Here is a 19,915-nt window from a genome sequence, read left to right as displayed (position 1 = left end):
TGCACAACGAAAATTAAAGAAAACGAAAAAAATTACTTAGTGAAAGTATTTGTTTGGTTAAATTTATTATTATTATTTTTGTTAAAGATTTTAATACTTACCTTAGTGTGCTGCTCTCCAGAGTATTGTAGATACAGAAATACATTTCACCTGTAGCTTTGAAACATTTACATTAACAAAGATGAATATAAATGTTTAATGAACAATCAGTATTTGTTTTGTGTTAACCCTAAAACTTCCCCAAAAGACCAGAGCATTTTTAGCATTTTTGCCATCACTACTTTTAAACAGAAATAGAGTCTTGTTTTTTTTGTTTGTTTTATTTCTATCAAATATATTTATTTTCTTAGTAGACAACCCAAAGTACTGATCTAAGCCCATTTTGGTATATTTCATGCCACCATTTCACCACCAAATGCGATCAAATAAAAAAATATTGTTAACTTTTTCAAAAACTTTAGGTTTCTCACTAAAATTATTTACAAACAGCTTGTGCAATCATGGTATAAATGGTTGTAAAAGCTTCTCTGGGATCCCCTTTGTTCAGAAATAGCAGACCTATGGCTTTACCAGTGCTTTTTGGTAATTAGAAGGCCACTAATTGCAGCTGCGCACTACATTTCTATTATTCCCGGCAGTGAAGGGTTAATTAGGTAGCATGTAAGGTTAATTTTATCTTTAGTGTAGAGATTACCCTACCACCTGACACTTTTCACCCCCTGATCCCTACCTGATCCCTCTCAAACAGCTCTCTTCCCTCCCTCACTGGTCACCCCATTAAAGGGACAGTCTACACTAAAATTGTTATTGTTTAAAAATATAGATAATGCCTTTACTACCCATTCCCCAGTTTTCTGCAACCAACATTGATATATTAAAATACTTTATAACATTTAAACTTCTAAATTTCTGCCTGATTTTAAGCCACTATAGACAGCCTCTAATCACATGCTTTTTTTTTATACGCTTTCACAACAGGAGACTGCTAGTTCATGTGGGTCATATAGATAACATTGTCTTCACACCAGAGGAGTTAAGAGTTAGCACAGCACAGTACTAAATGTAAGTCAATAGATAACAAATAAAAGTCATGTGATCAGGGGGCTGTCAGAAGAGGCTTAGATACAAGATAATCACAGAGGTAGAAAGTATATTAATATAACTGTGTTGGTTATGTAAAACTGGGAAATAAAGGGATTATCTATCTTTTAAAACAATAAAAGTTCTATTGTAGACTGTCCCTTTAAGTACTGGCAGTCTGCCAGTATGTAGTTTTAGACCTTTTTTTTTATTATTATTTTCGTCAGGGTAGAATTACCCCCTTACCTTCCCACCTCCCTCATCCCTACCAAAAAGCTCTCCTGTCCCCCTGCTAACAAATTCCTGCCATCTTAGGTTCTAGCAGCTGTCTGCCAGTACCCAGTTTTCTATAGTTTTTATTTTCTATTTAATAAAAAAACAATTTTTTTTCTGTAGTGTAGCTTCCCCCACCTTAATTTACCCCCCTCCCGAACAATTTCCACCCCACCACTATAGGACACCCCCCTCTCCCTCTTCCCTGCCGCTCTCTGCATTGATTATTTCTCCAACATAGGTGTGTCCGGTCCACGGCGTCATCCTTACTTGTGGGATATTCTCTTCCCCAACAGGAAATGGCAAAGAGCCCAGCAAAGCTGGTCACATGATCCCTCCTAGGCTCCGCCTACCCCAGTCATTCTCTTTGCCGTTGTACAGGCAACATCTCCACGGAGATGGCTTAGAGTTTTTTTAGTGTTTAACTGTAGTTTTTATTATTCAATCAAGAGTTTGTTATTTTAAAATAGTGCTGGTATGTACTATTTACTCTGAAACAGAAAAGAGATGAAGATTTCTGTTTGTATGAGGAAAATGATTTTAGCAACCGTTACTAAAATCCATGGCTGTTCCACACAGGACTGTTGAGAGGAATTAACTTCAGTTGGGGGAACAGTGAGCAGTCTTTTGCTGCTTGAGGTATGACACATTCTAACAAGACGATGTAATGCTGGAAGCTGTCATTTTCCCTATGGGATCCGGTAAGCCATTTTTATTCAGACAGTAAATAAGGGCTTCACAAGGGCTTATTAAGACTGTAGACATTTTCTGGGCTAAATCGATTCATATATTACACATATTTAACCTTGAGGAATCATTTAATCTGGGTATTTTTGTTAAATAATATCGGCAGGCACTGTTTTAGACACCTTATTCTCTAGGGGCTTTCCCTAATCATAGGCAGAGCCTCATTTTCGCGCCGGTATTGCGCACTTGTTTTTGAGCAGCATGACATGCAGTCGCATGTGTGAGGAGCTCTGATACATAGAAAGGACTTTCTGAAGGCGTCATTTGGTATCGTATTCCCCTTTGGGCTTGGTTGGGTCTCAGCAAAGCAGATACCAGGGACTGTAAAGGGGTTAAAGTTAAAAACGGCTCCGGTTCCGTTATTTTAAGGGTTAAAGCTTCCAAATTTGGTGTGCAATACTTTTAAGGCTTTAAGACACTGTGGTGAAATTTTGGTGAATTTTGAACAATTCCTTCATACTTTTTCGCAATTGCAGTAATAAAGTGTGTTCAGTTTAAAATTTAAAGTGACAGTAACGGTTTTATTTTAAAACGTTTTTTGTACTTTGTTATCAAGTTTATGCCTGTTTAACATGTCTGAACTACCAGATAGACTGTGTTCTGAATGTGGGGAAGCCAAGGTTCCTTCTCATTTAAATAAATGTGATTTATGTGACACTGAAAATGATGCCCAAGATGATTCCTCAAGTGAGGGGAGTAAGCATGGTACTGCATCATTCCCTCCTTCGTCTACACGAGTCTTGCCCACTCAGGAGGCCCCTAGTACATCTAGCGCGCCAATACTCCTTACTATGCAACAATTAACGGCTGTAATGGATAATTCTATCAAAAACATTTTAGCCAAAATGCCCACTTATCAGCGTAAGCGCGACTGCTCTGTTTTAGATACTGAAGAGCATGAGGACGCTGATGATAATGGTTCTGAAATGCCCCTACACCAGTCTGAGGGGGCCAGGGAGGTTTTGTCTGAGGGAGAAATTTCAGATTCAGGGAAAATTTCTCAACAAGCTGAACCCGATGTGATTACATTTAAATTTAAGTTGGAACATCTCCGCGCTCTGCTTAAGGAGGTATTATCCACTCTGGATGATTGTGAGAATTTGATCATCCCAGAGAAACTATGTAAAATGGACAAGTTCCTAGAGGTCCCGGGGCTCCCAGAAGCTTTTCCTATACCCAAGCGGGTGGCGGACATTGTAAATAAAGAATGGGAAAGGCCCGGTATACCTTTCGTCCCTCCCCCCATATTTAAAAAATTGTTTCCTATGGTCGACCCTAGAAAGGACTTATGGCAGACTGTCCCCAAGGTCGAGGGAGCGGTTTCTACTTTAAACAAACGCACCACTATACCCATAGAAGATAGTTGTGCTTTCAAAGATCCTATGGATAAAAAATTAGAAGGTTTGCTTAAAAAGATGTTTGTTCAGCAAGGTTACCTTCTACAACCAATTTCATGCATTGTCCCTGTCACTACAGCCGCGTGTTTCTGGTTCGATGAGCTAGTAAAGGCGATCGATAGTGATTCTCCTCCTTATGAGGAGATTATGGACAGAATCCGTGCTCTCAAATTGGCTAATTCTTTCACCCTAGACGCCACTTTGCAATTGGCTAGGTTAGCGGCGAAGAATTCTGGGTTTGCTATTGTGGCGCGTAGAGCGCTTTGGTTGAAATCTTGGTCAGCGGATGCGTCTTCCAAGAACAAACTCCTTAACATTCCTTTCAAGGGGAAAACGCTGTTTGGCCCTGACTTGAAAGAGATTATCTCTGATATCACTGGGGGTAAGGGCCACGCCCTTCCTCAGGATAGGTCTTTCAAGGCCAAAAATAAACCTAATTTTCGTCCCTTTCGTAGAAACGGACCAGCCCCAAGTGCTACGTCCTCTAAGCAAGAGGGTAATACTTCTCAAGCCAAGCCAGCCTGGAGACCAATGCAAGGCTGGAACAAGGGAAAGCAGGCCAAGAAACCTGCCACTGCTACCAAGACAGCATGAAATGTTGGCCCCCGATCCGGGTCCGGATCTGGTGGGGGGCAGACTCTCTCTCTTCGCTCAGGCTTGGGCAAGAGATGTTCTGGATCCTTGGGCACTAGAAATAGTCTCCCAAGGTTATCTTCTGGAATTCAAGGGGCTTCCCCCAAGGGGGAGGTTCCACAGGTCTCAATTGTCTTCAGACCACATAAAGAGACAGGCATTCTTACATTGTGTAGAAGACCTGTTAAAAATGGGAGTGATTCATCCTGTTCCATTAGGAGAACAAGGGATGGGGTTCTACTCCAATCTGTTCATAGTTCCCAAAAAAGAGGGAACGTTCAGACCAATCTTAGATCTCAAGATCTTAAACAAGTTTCTCAAGGTTCCATCGTTCAAAATGGAAACCATTCGAACAATTCTTCCTTCCATCCAGGAAGGTCAATTCATGACCACGGTGGATTTAAAGGATGCGTATCTACATATTCCTATCCACAAGGAACATCATCGGTTCCTAAGGTTCGCATTCCTGGACAAGCATTACCAGTTCGTGGCGCTTCCTTTCGGATTAGCCACTGCTCCAAGGATTTTCACAAAGGTACTAGGGTCCCTTCTAGCGGTGCTAAGACCAAGGGGCATTGCAGTAGTACCTTACTTGGACGACATTCTGATTCAAGCGTCGTCCCTTCCTCAAGCAAAGGCTCACACGGACATAGTCCTGGCCTTTCTCAGATCTCACGGATGGAAAGTGAACGTGGAAAAGAGTTCTCTATCTCCGTCGACAAGGGTTCCCTTCTTGGGAACAATAATAGACTCCTTAGAAATGAGGATTTTTCTGACAGAGGCCAGAAAAACAAAACTTCTAAACTCTTGTCAAACACTTCATTCCGTTCCTCTTCCTTCCATAGCGCAGTGCATGGAAGTAATAGGTTTGATGGTAGCGGCAATGGACATAGTTCCTTTTGCGCGCATTCATCTAAGACCATTACAACTGTGCATGCTCAGTCAGTGGAATGGGGACTATACAGACTTGTCTCCGAAGATACAAGTAAATCAGAGGACCAGAGACTCACTCCGTTGGTGGCTGTCCCTGGACAACCTGTCACAAGGGATGACCTTCCGCAGACCAGAGTGGGTCATTGTCACGACCGACGCCAGTCTGATGGGCTGGGGCGCGGTCTGGGGATCCCTGAAAGCTCAGGGTCTTTGGTCTCGGGAAGAATCTCTTCTACCGATAAATATTCTGGAACTGAGAGCGATATTCAATGCTCTCAAGGCTTGGCCTCAGCTAGCAAAGGCCAAGTTCATACGGTTTCAATCAGACAACATGACGACTGTTGCGTACATCAACCATCAGGGGGGAACAAGGAGTTCCCTGGCGATGGAAGAAGTGACCAAAATCATTCAATGGGCGGAGACTCACTCCTGCCACCTGTCTGCAATCCACATCCCAGGAGTGGAAAATTGGGAAGCGGATTTTCTGAGTCGTCAGACATTACATCCGGGGGAGTGGGAACTCCATCCGGAAATCTTTGCCCAAATTACTCAACTGTGGGGCATTCCAGACATGGATCTGATGGCCTCTCGGCAGAACTTCAAGGTTCCTTGCTACGGGTCCAGATCCAGGGATCCCAAGGCGACTCTAGTAGATGCACTAGTAGCACCTTGGACCTTCAAACTAGCTTATGTATTCCCGCCGTTTCCTCTCATCCCCAGGCTGATAGCCAGGATCAATCAGGAGAGGGCGTCGGTGATCTTGATAGCTCCTGCGTGGCCACGCAGGACTTGGTATGCAGATCTGGTGAATATGTCATCGGCTCCACCATGGAAGCTACCTTTGAGACGAGACCTTCTTGTTCAAGGTCCGTTCGAACATCCGAATCTGGTCTCACTCCAGCTGACTGCTTGGAGATTGAACGCTTGATCTTATCAAAACGAGGGTTCTCAGATTCTGTTATTGATACTCTTGTTCAGGCTAGAAAGCCTGTAACTAGAAAAATTTACCACAAAATATGGAAAAAATATATCTGTTGGTGTGAATCTAAAGGATTCCCTTGGGACAAGGTAAAGATTCCTAAGATTCTATCCTTTCTTCAAGAAGGATTGGAGAAAGGATTATCTGCAAGTTCCTTGAAGGGACAGATTTCTGCCTTGTCTGTGTTACTTCACAAAAAACTGGCAGCTGTGCCAGATGTTCAAGCCTTTGTTCAGGCTCTGGTTAGAATCAAGCCTGTTTACAAACCTTTGACTCCTCCTTGGAGTCTCAACTTAGTTCTTTCAGTTCTTCAGGGGGTTCCGTTTGAACCCTTACATTCCGTTGATATTAAGTTATTATCTTGGAAAGTTTTGTTTTTGGTTGCAATTTCTTCTGCTAGAAGAGTTTCAGAATTATCTGCTCTGCAGTGTTCTCCTCCTTATCTGGTGTTCCATGCAGATAAGGTGGTTTTACGTACTAAACCTGGTTTTCTTCCAAAAGTTGTTTCTAACAAAAACATTAACCAGGAGATAGTCGTGCCTTCTTTGTGTCCGAAACCAGTTTCGAAGAAGGAACGTTTGTTGCACAATTTGGATGTTGTTCGCGCTCTAAAATTCTATTTAGATGCTACAAAGGATTTTAGACAAACATCTTCCTTGTTTGTTGTTTATTCTGGTAAAAGGAGAGGTCAAAAAGCAACTTCTACCTCTCTCTCTTTTTGGATTAAAAGCATCATCAGATTGGCTTACGAGACTGCCGGACGGCAGCCTCCTGAAAGAATCACAGCTCATTCCACTAGGGCTGTGGCTTCCACATGGGCCTTCAAGAACGAGGCTTCTGTTGATCAGATATGTAGGGCAGCGACTTGGTCTTCACTGCACACTTTTACCAAATTTTACAAGTTTGATACTTTTGCTTCTTCTGAGGCTATTTTTGGGAGAAAGGTTTTGCAAGCCGTGGTGCCTTCCATTTAGGTGACCTGATTTGCTCCCTCCCTTCATCCGTGTCCTAAAGCTTTGGTATTGGTTCCCACAAGTAAGGATGACGCCGTGGACCGGACACACCTATGTTGGAGAAAACAGAATTTATGTTTACCTGATTAATTACTTTCTCCAACGGTGTGTCCGGTCCACGGCCCGCCCTGGTTTTTTAATCAGGTCTGATAATTTATTTTCTTTAACTACAGTCACCACGGTATCATATGGTTTCTCCTATGCAAATATTCCTCCTTAACGTCGGTCGAATGACTGGGGTAGGCGGAGCCTAGGAGGGATCATGTGACCAGCTTTGCTGGGCTCTTTGCCATTTCCTGTTGGGGAAGAGAATATCCCACAAGTAAGGATGACGCCGTGGACCGGACACACCGTTGGAGAAAGTAATTTATCAGGTAAACATAAATTCTGTTTTTCGCTGTAGTGTAGCGGTCCCACCAGTTCTAGTCCCTCCCATCCCCCAGTGATGGGCCGCCCACCGCCTCCCACCTTAACTCTCCCACGCCACCAACGATCGGCAGCACGGCTATACGATGCATCAGTAACTCTGCAACTATATTTCTTCACTGCCCCACTCGTAGGGCATGCAGAAATCGTGCAATCTTGCTACTTTTAGCGAGATTGCGGCAGACAGAAGCCCAGGGTACGTTATTTTCTTCATGTTCTAAGTAACACTACATGAAACCAAAATGATTCATAACTACTTGCAGGAAGGCAGAAACATTAACAATATAATAGAAATAACAACATTGAACAGGAGACCCTCCCACTCGTGTCCAACGGAAGAAAGAGAAAAATATAAGGAAATTGGAAGAAGAGCACAAAGTTGGGAAGAGTTGGTCTTCATTTGTTGTCACATTAAAAATGTGTTTAAGCAAAAAAACATAATTTATGCTTACTAGACAAATTCTTTCCTTCCGGATAGAGAGAGTCCACGGCTTTATTCCTTACTGTTGGGAAATATAACACCTGGCCACCAGGAGGAGGCAAAGACACCCCAGCCAAAGGCTTAAATATCTCTCCCACTTCCTCATTACCCCAGTCATTCTGCCAAGGGCACAAGGAAAAGTAGGAGAAATATCAGGGTATAAATGGTGCAATAAGAATAAGATAAATAATAGGTGGCCGCCCTTAGACAAGATAAAACGGGCGGGGACCTTGGACACTCCCTATCCGGAAGGAAAGGAATTTATCTGGTAAGCATAAATTATGTTTCCCTTCCTAATATAGGGAGAGTCCACGGCTTCATTGCTTACTGTTAGGAAAACTATATCCAAGCTCCAGAGGACACTGAATGAATAACGGGAGGGAACAAAAAGGAAGAGGCGGACCCTATTCTGAGGGCACCACAGTCTGCAAAGCTTTTCTCCCAAAACTGCTTCAGCCGAAGCAAAAACATCAAACCAGTAAAAATGAGAAAAAAGTATGTAAGGAAGACCAGGTAGAAATCTGATCCATAGAGGCCTCGTTCTTAAAGGCCCAAGAGGAAGCCACTGCTATAGTGGAATGAGCCGTAATCCTCTCAGGAAGATAATGTCCCGCTGTCTCTTAAGCTAAGCGGATGACACTCCTTAACCAAAAAGATAGGGAAGTGGAAATAGCCTTCTGCCCCATACGCTTTCCCGAATAGACAACAAAGAGGAAGATTGTCTAAACTCCTTAATAGCCTGAAGAAAGACTTTCAAGGCGCGAACCACATCCGCAAGGTGAAGTAAACGTTCATTTTCTAAAGAAGGATTAGGACACAAGGAAGGAACCACAATCTCTTGATTGATGTTGGGATTTGACACAACCTTAGGAAGAAAACCTAATTTAGTACGTAAAACTGCATTATCTGCATGAAAAATCAGATAAGGGAACTCACATTGCAAAGCAGGGATCTCAGAAACTCTCGGCTAGATTTAGAGTTTTGTCGGTAACGACCCGCGTATCTAACGCTGGCTTTTTTCTGGCCGCACCTTTAAAATAACTCTGGCATTGAGAGTCCACAGAATGGCTGCGTTAGGCTCCAAAAAAGGAGCGTATAGCATATTTAACGCAACTTCAACTCTCGATACCAGAGTTGCTTACGGACGCGGCCAGCCTCAAAAACGTGCTCGTGTACGATTCCCCCATAAGAAACAATGGGGCTGTTTGAGCTGAAAAAAAAACCTAACACCTAAAACCTAACACCTGCAAAAAAGCCGCGTTCAGCTCCTAACGCAGCCCCATTGTTTCCTATGGGGAAACACTTCCTACGTCTGCACCTAACACCCTAACATGTACCCCGAGTCTAAACACCCCTAACCTTACACTTATTAACCCCTAATCTGCTGCCCCCGCTATCGCTGACCCCTGCATATTATTATTAACCCCTAATCTGCCGCTCCGTCCACCCCCGCCACCTAAATTATCCCTATGTACCCCTAATCTGCTGTCCCTAACACCGCCGACCCCTATATTATATTTATTAACCCCTAATCTGCCCCCCACAACGTCGCCTCCACCTGCCTACACTTATTAACCCCTAATCTGCCGAGCGGACCGCACCGCTATTATTATAAAGTTATTAACCCCTAATCCGCCTCACTAACCCTATAATAAATAGTATTAACCCCTAATCTGCCCTCCCTAACATCGCCGACACCTAACTTCAAACATTAACCCCTAATCTGCCGACTGGAGCTCACCGCTATTCTAATAAATTTATTAACCCCTAAAGCTAAGTCTAACCTTAACACTAACACCCCCCTAAATTAAATATAATTTACATCTAACGAAATTAATTAACTCTTATTAAATAAATTATTCCTATTTAAAGCTAAATACTTACCTGTAAAATAAATCCTAATATAGCTACAATATAAATTATATTTATATTATAGCTATTTTAGGATTTATATTTATTTTACAGGTAACTTTGTATTTATTTTAACCAGGTACAATAGCTAAAATAGTTAAAATAATTACAAAATTACCTGTAAAATAAATCCTAACCTAAGTTACAATTAAACCTAACACTACATTATCAATAAATTAATTAAATAAAATAACTACAATTACCTACAATTAAACCTAACACTAAATTATCAATACATTAATTAAATACAATATCTACAAATAAATACAATGAAATAAACTAACTAAAGTACAAAAAATAAAAAAGAACTAAGTTACAAAAAATAAAAAAATATTTACAAACATCAGAAAAATATTACAACAATTTTAAACTAATTACACCTGCTCTAAGCCCCCTAATAAAATAACAAAGACCCCCAAAATAAAAAAATGCCCTACCCTATTCTAAATTACTAAAGTTCAAAGCTCTTTTACCTTACCAGCCCTGAACAGGGCCCTTTGCGGGCATGCCCCAAAGAATTCAGCTCTTTTGCCTGTAAAAAAAACCATACAATACCCCCCCCAACATTACAACCCACCACCCACATACCCCTAATCTAACCCAAACCCCCTTAAATAAACCTAACACTAAGCCCCTGAAGATCTTCCTACCTTATCTTCACCATACCAGGTTCACTGATCGATCCAGAAGAGCTCCTCCGATGTCCTGATCCAAGCCCAAGCGGGGGGCTGAAGAGGTCCATGATCCGGCTGAAGTTATCATCCAAGCGGGAGCTGAAGAGGTCCATGATCCGGCTGAAGTCTTCATCCAAGCGGGAGCTGAAGAGGTCCATGATCCGGCTGAAGTCTTCTATCAACGGCATCTTCAATCTTCTTTCTTCGGGAGCCATCATCTTCCATCCGACGCGGAACATCCTCTTCTCCCGACGCCTACTCGCCGAATGACGGTTCCTTTAAATGACGTCATCCAAGATGGCGTCTCTCGAATTCCGATTGGCTGATAGGATTCTATCAGCCAATCGGAATTAAGGTAGGAATATTCTGATTGGCTGATGGAATCAGCCAATCAGAATCAAGTTCAATCCGATTGGCTCCAATCAGAGCCTTAATGGACTGCTCGTCTGGAAGTCTCAGCCAGCCTCTTGTGCAATAAAACCGACAAGGCCGAAATCTGTCCTCTCAGGGAACTAGCAGTAGGGCCCTTCTCCAGTCCATCCTGGAGAAAAGATAAGATCCTGGCAACCTTAACTCTGTGCCAGGAAAAACCACACTTCACACCAAAATAAGTAGTTCCTCCACCCTTTGTGGTAGATACTCAGAGTAATTGGTTTACAAGCATGAATAAGAGTATCAATGACACTCTCAGAGAAACCTCTCTTTTCCAAGACTAAGCGTTCAATCTCCACGCAGTCATCCTCAGAGAATCTAGATTTTGATGAACAAATTGACCTTGTAACAGCAGGTCTCTGCGACAAGGTAACCTCCACAGAGGACATGAAGACATCCCTACTAGATCCACGAACCACATCCTTCGCAGCCACGATGGAGCATCAGGATTACTGAAACCCGCTCCTGCTTGATGCGGGCCACCACTCGAGGAAGAAGCGGTAATGGAAGAAAAAGATGTGAGTTTGAACCTCCAGGGCACTGCTAGTGCATCTATTAGATCCGCTTGGGGATCCCACGACCTCAATCCGTACCAGGGTAGCTTGGTATTGAGACAGGACGCCATGAGATCTATCTCCGGCGTACCCCACTTGCTGCATATCTCTGCAAACACCTTGGGATGGAGAGACCATTTCCCTGGGTGGAAGGATTGCCTGCTGAGAAAATCCGCCTCCCAGTTGTCCACACCCAGAATGTGGATCGCTGACAGTGAACAGCTGTGGGCCTCCGCCCACTCCAGAATCTGAGATACTTCCTTCATCGCCAAGGAACTTCTTGTTCCCCCTGATGGTTGATGTAAGCCACCGAGGATATATTGTCTGATTGGAATCTGATAAACTGGGACAAACCCAGAAGTGGCCAAGCCTTCAAGGCATTGAAGATTGTATGTAGTTCCAAAATTGATCGGGAGGGAGGACTCCTCCTCAGTCCACAACCCCTGTGCCTTCCTACAATCGGTAGAGACAGATCAGAATGATCGCCGTTCCACTGTCTCAACATGTACCGTTGTAAAGGTCTGAAACGGAACCTGGCAAAAGGAATGATGTCCATGCAGGACACCATGAGACCAATCACCTCCATACACAACCACAGAGGGACTCAAGGAGGTCCGGAGGGCAAGACATGCCGAAGTTAGCTTGCAACGTCTCTGGTCTGTTAGAAATATCCTCATGGACATGGAGTCTATTATAGCACTCAGGAATTCCACCCTGGTACTTAGGATAAGAGAACTCTTTTTTTATATATACTCCCAATGGCTGGAGCATTCACCACCTCCAAGACCCAGACAGTTAACAGAGGAAACGCTCTCGGTTGAATTCTCAGCCGGAATGGAGGAAAAGAACATAGACCAAATGCTATGAAAAGTACAGCAAGTTAATAGGAGCTGTGCAACACTTTCAAAAACGAAAGTGAAACCTGTTTGTTCCAGCTAAAAACACACAGTCTATCAGCCCAGAAAATAAAATCACACAAAGCTGCATGTAAATAATTAATACACTGATTAATTAACCCCAACAGTTCAATAAACCCCCCTCAGAGGATATTAACCCTGGATCCTATCAAGGTATAAAGGAGCCACACTGTGACCCCGTTACAGTGTTTTAAGTGTAAAAAATTGAAACAATCTTACCTCCAGGATCCATGCTGTGGAACAGAACACAGCCTCTCAAGTGTGACCGTCTTATAGCAGCGCTCCTGACATGGACTTGAGTGAAAGAAAGCAGGCAGTGAAGATTGCTTAGGAGCTGTTAGCAGTAGCCTGGATGGTTTCGTAGAAAAACTTTCCCTGCATCTCCAGACTCTCTCTAACTTTCATCAATACTCTCACTGAGAGATTGACATGACTACTTAAAACTCCAGTCCTATCTCGAAGGGCAGATACCCTTTTTCAGGACTCTCCGAATCTTCTGACAATTCTCGGCCACCTCCTATTGTGACGAAAGGCAAAGAATGACTGGGGTAATGAGGAAGTAGGAGGAATATTTAAGCCTTTGGCTGGGGTGTCTTTGCCTTCTCCTGGTGGCCAAGTGTTGTATTTCCCAACAGTAAGGAATGAAGTCATGGGCTCTCCCTATCTTAGGAAGGAAATACAGTTCTCTCTCATGTTTAAGAACAAAGACTGTGAGCTAGTATAAAGGGAATAAGGTTCAGGACCAGCAATGCACAACTGGCAACTAGCTTAACACATCTGGTAACCCAAATCGCAGCCACCAATCACCAACTAGCTCCCAAAAGTGCATACCTAGGTATTCTATTCAACAAAGGATACCAAAAGAACAAAGAAGATTTGATAATAGAAGTTTTATTATTATTATCGGTTATTTGTAGAGCGCCAACAGATTCCGCAGCGCTAGTTGGAAAGTTGTTTAAAATTGCAGGCTCTATCTTAATCATGAAAATTACATTTTGATGTTACTGTCTCTTTAACATCTATAACTGCGTGACGTGCCCAGTACATTATATTTTGCATGTAAAACAAGATCCACTAGCAACATAGAAAAACAATAATTACAACTGTAACTTCAGACACATGATTATCAAAACAGTCAATGCAAACATTTGTAACTGACAAAAAAAGACAGTCCATTAGTATTTTCTGTTAAAGGGATACCAAACCCAAATTTTTTTCTTTCATGATTCAGATAAAGCAGGCAATTTTAAGCAACTTTCTAATATTCTTTGTTCTCTTGCTATCTTTATTGGAAAAGAAAGAATGTAAGCTTAGGAGCCGGCCCATTTTTGGTTCAGCACTTGGGTTGCGCTTGCTGATTGGTGGCTAAATGTACCCATCAGCAAGCGTTATCCAGGGTGCTGAACCTAAAATAGGACGGCTCCTATGCTTACTTCCCTACTTTTTCAAATAAAGATAGCAAGAGAACGTAGAAAATTTGATAATAGGAGTAAATTAGAAAGTTGTTTAAAATGGCATGTTCTATCTAAATCATGAAAGAAAAAATTTGGGTTTAGTATCCCTTTAACTTTTTTGATAAACTAACCTCCTCTTTAATAAGCCTCCACTGAATTCCTTCTGTTCCATTGACCATAACCTGGTGAGATGCTGTGGTTTCTCTGCTTTCCATTCCTGAGTGCTCTACATAGCCCCCATTTATATAGAGTTTCTCTCCATCTGTTGGCTGGTCCAGGGACAGAACCTTGAAGACCTCACAACCGAACCTGGATGCCAAATTCTCCAAGGTGGATAGATACTTGTACATGACGTCCTGCTCAGTCAGTTTGCCTGGGCCAACTGTATGAAGGTGGAAACGGCGAACAAACTTCTTAAATACATTCCTCATGCGGAATTTAGTGAGATAGTTGTTTTGCTGGATTTGGCGACAAAATGATTTCGGTATACACTCTTTGAAGCTGTGGGGAACCAAGAAAAAAAAAGTGAAATAACTGATAACATAGAACGCATTTATTTAAAGGCACATAAAACCCCCAAAAAATTATTTCTTGGTTCATATCTCTCCAACAAAGAATAACATGAGAATTAAGCAAGTTTGATAATAGAAGTAAATTGGAAACTTTTTTTAAATTGTATTCTCTATCTGAATCAAGAAAGACATTTTTTGGGTTTCATGGCCCTTTAAGAAATCTAAATATTTTCCAGTCTACTGATGAGTAGGGTTGCCACCTTTTCTGGAGAGAAAAACAATACTGGGCAAGCTCATTAGCATAAATTTGGAATTAAAGCTGCGAGGACTGATTTTAAATAATCCTCTTCTGATAATTAGATTACAATACACTTAGAAGAAGTTTGACCATGTTAGCATTTTTATTTCTATATTAAATTTTTATTTTTTAACTTTGATCTAAACCTAAAAAATGACGGCCATTTCGGTAAAATACCAGCTGGGTAGCAACTCTTCCATCAGGGGAGTGAAGATATACACAGTATTATGCTATGATCTGTTTTTTTCTCTTCCTTTTGAGGAACATCATTGGAACTATTTGTATTTGTGGGACCGTTTCCATGGAACTTTTCCCTTTGGATATCTTCCTACATATTAGTCTGTATTATTATTACTATTTATGTGTGCGTTTTATTGCATAATTTTATTTTTAACGCTACTGATTTTTAACTCTACCGTTTTAGTAGGCTAAAGAGATTTTGATGCAATATTAAAGGGGTGTTAAACATCAAATACATTTTATAAACATAGTATTTGAGGTCATTCCCTGCCTCCCACTAGTCACGGTGTCGCCATGTTGAAATCTGACTTTCACTACATTTTAGTGCTAACCTGTTTGCACATGAGCAGAAACTCTCCTTCAGATCACCGCAGCAGGGGGCGGAACTACCATTGGTGCAGCAGGTGCAGTGGCAACAGGGCCCATGAACTGTAGGGGGGCCCATAACAGCCAGCCTATACAAAGAATGTTTACAATCCTAATGCAGGGAAGCCTTTTATTAGTGCAAGAAGCAGGTCCATCTATCTATCCTCAAAATCATTATACAGAGCAGAATGTATTTTTTTTTTTTACTAAGTTACCATTGGGGGGTCCACAAAAAAAAAATCGAGTAGGTCCGCTACTGCACTGCAGTATAACCCAGGTTCCAGGTTCCATAATGGCAACGCCCATGATTAGAGACATGAAACACTGACATTTTAATATAAAATGTTTAATTGTGTGTGGTAACAAAATGTTGCAGTATACTTTCATTATTTTTTTTGTTCCCTTTTCCAGTAATTGAAATTTCCAGTAATTTAATATTCCAGTAATTCTGAAAATGGTGGGTTTCTAAATACTGTCAATACGGCAGACTTTACAAGCATAACTCTACCGAATATATGTACCTTACTGGCCCCCAGCATAAGGCAAGCAGGAGGGGAGACGTTTAGCCAAAACAATTGCAGCAAATAATGCATTCATTTACTCATAAAGTGTTCACACTTGGCTGGTATGTTCATTTAATAGGATACTATATGTACCTTTAATTTGACAACTCTACTAGCAGCAAATTGTTTTGAAAGTTTCAAGGGACATGAAACCCAAAATGTGTCTTTCATTATTCAAATACAACATACACTTTTTAACAAATTACTATTTTATTTCTATTTTTATTTTGCTTTGTTCTCTTAGTATCCATTGTTGAAAAGACAACCTAGGTAGGCTCAGGAGCAGCAATGCGTTTCTGGGAGCTAGCTGCCGATTGGTGGCTGCAAATATATGCCTCTTACCATTGGCTAATTGGATGTGTTCAGTTAGGTCTCAAGTAGTACATTGCTGCTCCTTCAACAAAGAGAATTAAGCAAATTTGATAATAGAAGTAAAACTAAAAGTTATTTAAAATTGTATGCTCTGTCTGAATAATGAAAGAAACATTTTGGGTTTCATGTCCCTTTAATGGAATCTGGCACATTGATTACCCACATGTCCTAAAAGGTGTATATTTGCCCCCAGATTACCAAATAAACTGCCAGGATGGCCAAGTTTTAAGGATATAATACTGGCAGTCAGATAAAGATCAGCTATTTTAAACTGAGCCTATTTAAAGGGACATAATACTCATATGCTAAATCACTTGAAACTGATGCAGTATAACTGTAAAAAGCTGACAGGAAAATATCACCTGAGCAACTCTATGTAAAAAAGGAAGATATTTTACCTCACAATCTCCTCACCCCAGCAGAGTAAGTTCTGTGTAAAAAGTTATACTTCACCTGCTCCCAGCTGCAGGTAAAAAAAAATAAAAAAAATGAAGAAATGAACAGCAGCCAATCAGCATCAGCAGTGCTGAGGTCATGAACTCTTACTGTGATCTCATGAGATTTGACAGTAAGCTTCCTTTACCTGATTGGTGAAATAATATGAGAGTTCACGAGGCTCATCCCCTAAGCTGTCCTAGGACAGACACTAAAATGCTGCTTAGAAATCCTTTACAATGGGAGGTGGCTACTGAGGAACTTTTGAGGTAAAATATCTTTCTTTTTTACAAAGAGATGTTCAGGAGATATTTTCTAGTCAGCTTTTTACAGCTATGCTACATCACTTTCAAGTGTTTAAACATTTGGGTATTATGGCCCTTTAAGTAAATAAAACAGCACTATCACCTGTATTTCCTGTGGCTAGGCTGATGTTTACATTACAACAGAAAATAATATCTCCCTAAGCACAGAATACAGTTTCTGGGACATTTTTAGCTATAGAGAATGTTACATTCTGCTACATGGTAAGTTAGAGAGAAGATAGATAAGGCATATAGGAAAGCTAGGAGCGGTGATAAAGATATCCTGTATAAGGAAGAAAGATGGATTTGGAATTTGGACACATTGTAGCCATAGGCATTATCCAGGGAGCTTGCTCTTTATCCTTTTCATTAATATACTTTTCTATATTTTTATGTTGATATTATGTACATGTGATTGATTAAAATATTTACTTTGGTAATGCACATTTTTCTTCTATACATATTGCCTATATACAGTAAATGTTATATAAATAGTGAAGTGGTGTCCATAAGGGTATCTTAAAGGGATAAGAAACCCAAAAATTATCTTTAGTTAATAAGACTGAGCATACAATTATTAAAATGTATTCAATTAACTTCAATTATCAAATTTGCTTCATTCCCATGAAATTCTTTGTTGAAGAGCTACCTAGGTAGGCATAAGGAGCACTACATGGCAGAAAATAGGGCTACCGTCTAGAGCTCTTGCAAAAGAGTAACAACATTCTTGCAAATCTGCTGCCATATAGTGTTCCAGAAATGGCCCGGCTCCTAAGCATACCTCCCTGCTTTAAATAGAAGTAAATTAGAAAGTTATTTAAAATGACATGCTCTATATGAATCATGACATAGGGTATAACCAATACCTCAGACATCTGGGAGAATTATCTACCTGCTCCCATGACATAGGGTGTGTACCCAAACCCTCAGACACCTGTGAGAAGTATCTACCTACTCCCATGACATAGGGTGTGTACCCACTCCCTCAGACTTCCGGGAGGAGTATCTGCTTACTCTCATGACATAGGGTGTGTACCCAAACCCTCAGACACCTGTGAGAAGTATCTGCTTACTCTCATGACATAGGGTGTGTACCCAAACCCTCAGACTTCCGGGAGGAGTATCTGCTTACTGTCATGACATAGGGTGTGTACCCAAACCCTCAGACACCTGTGAGAAGTATCTGCTTACTCTCATGACATAGGGTGTGTACCCAAACCCTCAGACACCTGTGAGAAGTATCTGCTTACTCTCATGACATAGGGTGTGTACCCAAACCCTCAGACTTCCGGGAGGAGTATCTGCTTACTGTCATGACAAAGGGTGTGTACCCAAACCCTCAGACACCTGTGAGAAGTATCTGCTTACTCTCATGACATAGGGTATGGAGTCATCCCTTCAGACAACTGAGAGAAGTATCTATCCACCCTCATGACATAGGGGATACCCTTCCCCTCAGACATCTGAGAGAAGTATCTACCTACTCTGAAGACATAGGGGACACCCTTCCCCACAGACTTCTACTTACTTTCATGGTGTACAGGGAACCCATTCCCTCTAACATATGGGAGGAGTTTCTACCTACACTTATGGCATAGGGTTAGGGCCCAGTTAATTAGAAACTAAACTCAGTAAAGGACGAAAAGGAGGGGTTTCTACTTACTTTCATGGTGTATGCGAGACCCATTCACTCAAACCTCTGGAGTTACTACCTACACTCATGTCATAGGGTTACCCATCCCTTCAGACCCCACCAGTATTATTATAGCTCTAACATTGGTTTAAATACAAAGCCATTTTTTTTATAAACCCAAATAAATATTTTGTTAGCTTATAAAATTTACTAGAAGTAGGATTCTTAGACTCAGGTCACCTGATTTGCCTCGCAACTTCTTCAAGCGACACTTGCTTCTTGATGGCAATGTGAGAGAGGTGCAGTACAGCCATGCCAAGGCTCTCATTTTTAAACCTGTGGATGTCTTGCTCCATCCGAAAATCCTTAAGTGACACCACATCATTCACAAAGTCATACTTGCCCTGTAGAGATGCAAAAAACAATACCAGTGTCATGTGGGGAAAAAAAAAATCAAATTTGCATCTTTTATACACAGAAGAGCTGCAAATCTAGGAGAGTAGGACCAACACGCATTTCATAACTAGCGGTTCTAGAGAAGAACTGTAGTACAGGAGAAAATTGCGTACAGGATATTTACTAGGGTTTTTTTCTCTTATTTGTTTAGAAGATGCTAATTTAAATAGACAGTAAACACCTTGAAAAGTTTTTACATAAAATTTAGTTATGAGTAGGATAACAATTTCGCAATATAATTGCATTATTTATTTTTTCCCCCTTTACTGTAATTTAGCTTTGAAAATTGTGTTGATTTTTTTTAATTCTCATATCTGGATACAGCTACAAAACAATGCATTTTAAACTAGCAATAGGACAGTGGCTAGCTTTATTGTTTGCAGACTCAAGCCAACCAAATAAGGCAACTTGTGGGTGGAGTTTGGTGATTGAAAAACAAATGCAGCAAACAAGGCATTGCATTGTTTTAAAAATGTGTAGATTTGACTGATATGTTATTCTATAGCAACACAGAAATGTCTTATAATTACAAGGTGTTTACTGTCCCTTTAAGAAGAAGTGCGACAGGAAATTGAGATGGTTATAAGCTCTAAAAACGTATATAATGTATATCCATGTTCTCCCTACAACCTATTAATGGGCAAACCACCCATCTGATTTTACTGACCACCCGGCTAAAAGTTAAGCCAATAATAAATAATATTTTTCAATGTTTATTGAACAAAATATTATTAAATAAATATGTTCAATTATGCAATTAATTTATGCTTTGGCTAGCTCAAGTAACATTTATAAATAACAGAAATTGTTATAATATTGCAATGTATTACA

At 40.9% G+C, this 19,915-nt stretch overlaps 1 protein-coding gene across 1 annotated transcript in view; it reads right to left on the bottom strand.

Moving 5' to 3' along the window:
- The window catches only part of TYK2 (tyrosine kinase 2), a 229,282-nt gene that overhangs the window by 149,991 nt on the left and 59,376 nt on the right, over window positions 1-19,915 (bottom strand). The window contains exons 5-6 of the mRNA XM_053718015.1: window positions 18,869-19,032; window positions 14,036-14,405 (exon numbers count right to left, since the gene is read on the bottom strand). Of these exons, the coding sequence (XP_053573990.1) occupies window positions 14,036-14,405; window positions 18,869-19,032 (534 nt within the window). The remainder of the gene's footprint in view (window positions 1-14,035; window positions 14,406-18,868; window positions 19,033-19,915) is intronic.

This window comes from Bombina bombina, chromosome 6, assembly GCF_027579735.1.
Source record: "Bombina bombina isolate aBomBom1 chromosome 6, aBomBom1.pri, whole genome shotgun sequence".
Taxonomy (NCBI): domain Eukaryota; kingdom Metazoa; phylum Chordata; class Amphibia; order Anura; family Bombinatoridae; genus Bombina; species Bombina bombina.
Note: the sequence above shows the minus strand (reverse complement) of the source record. Positions and strands in the feature narration are given on the sequence as shown.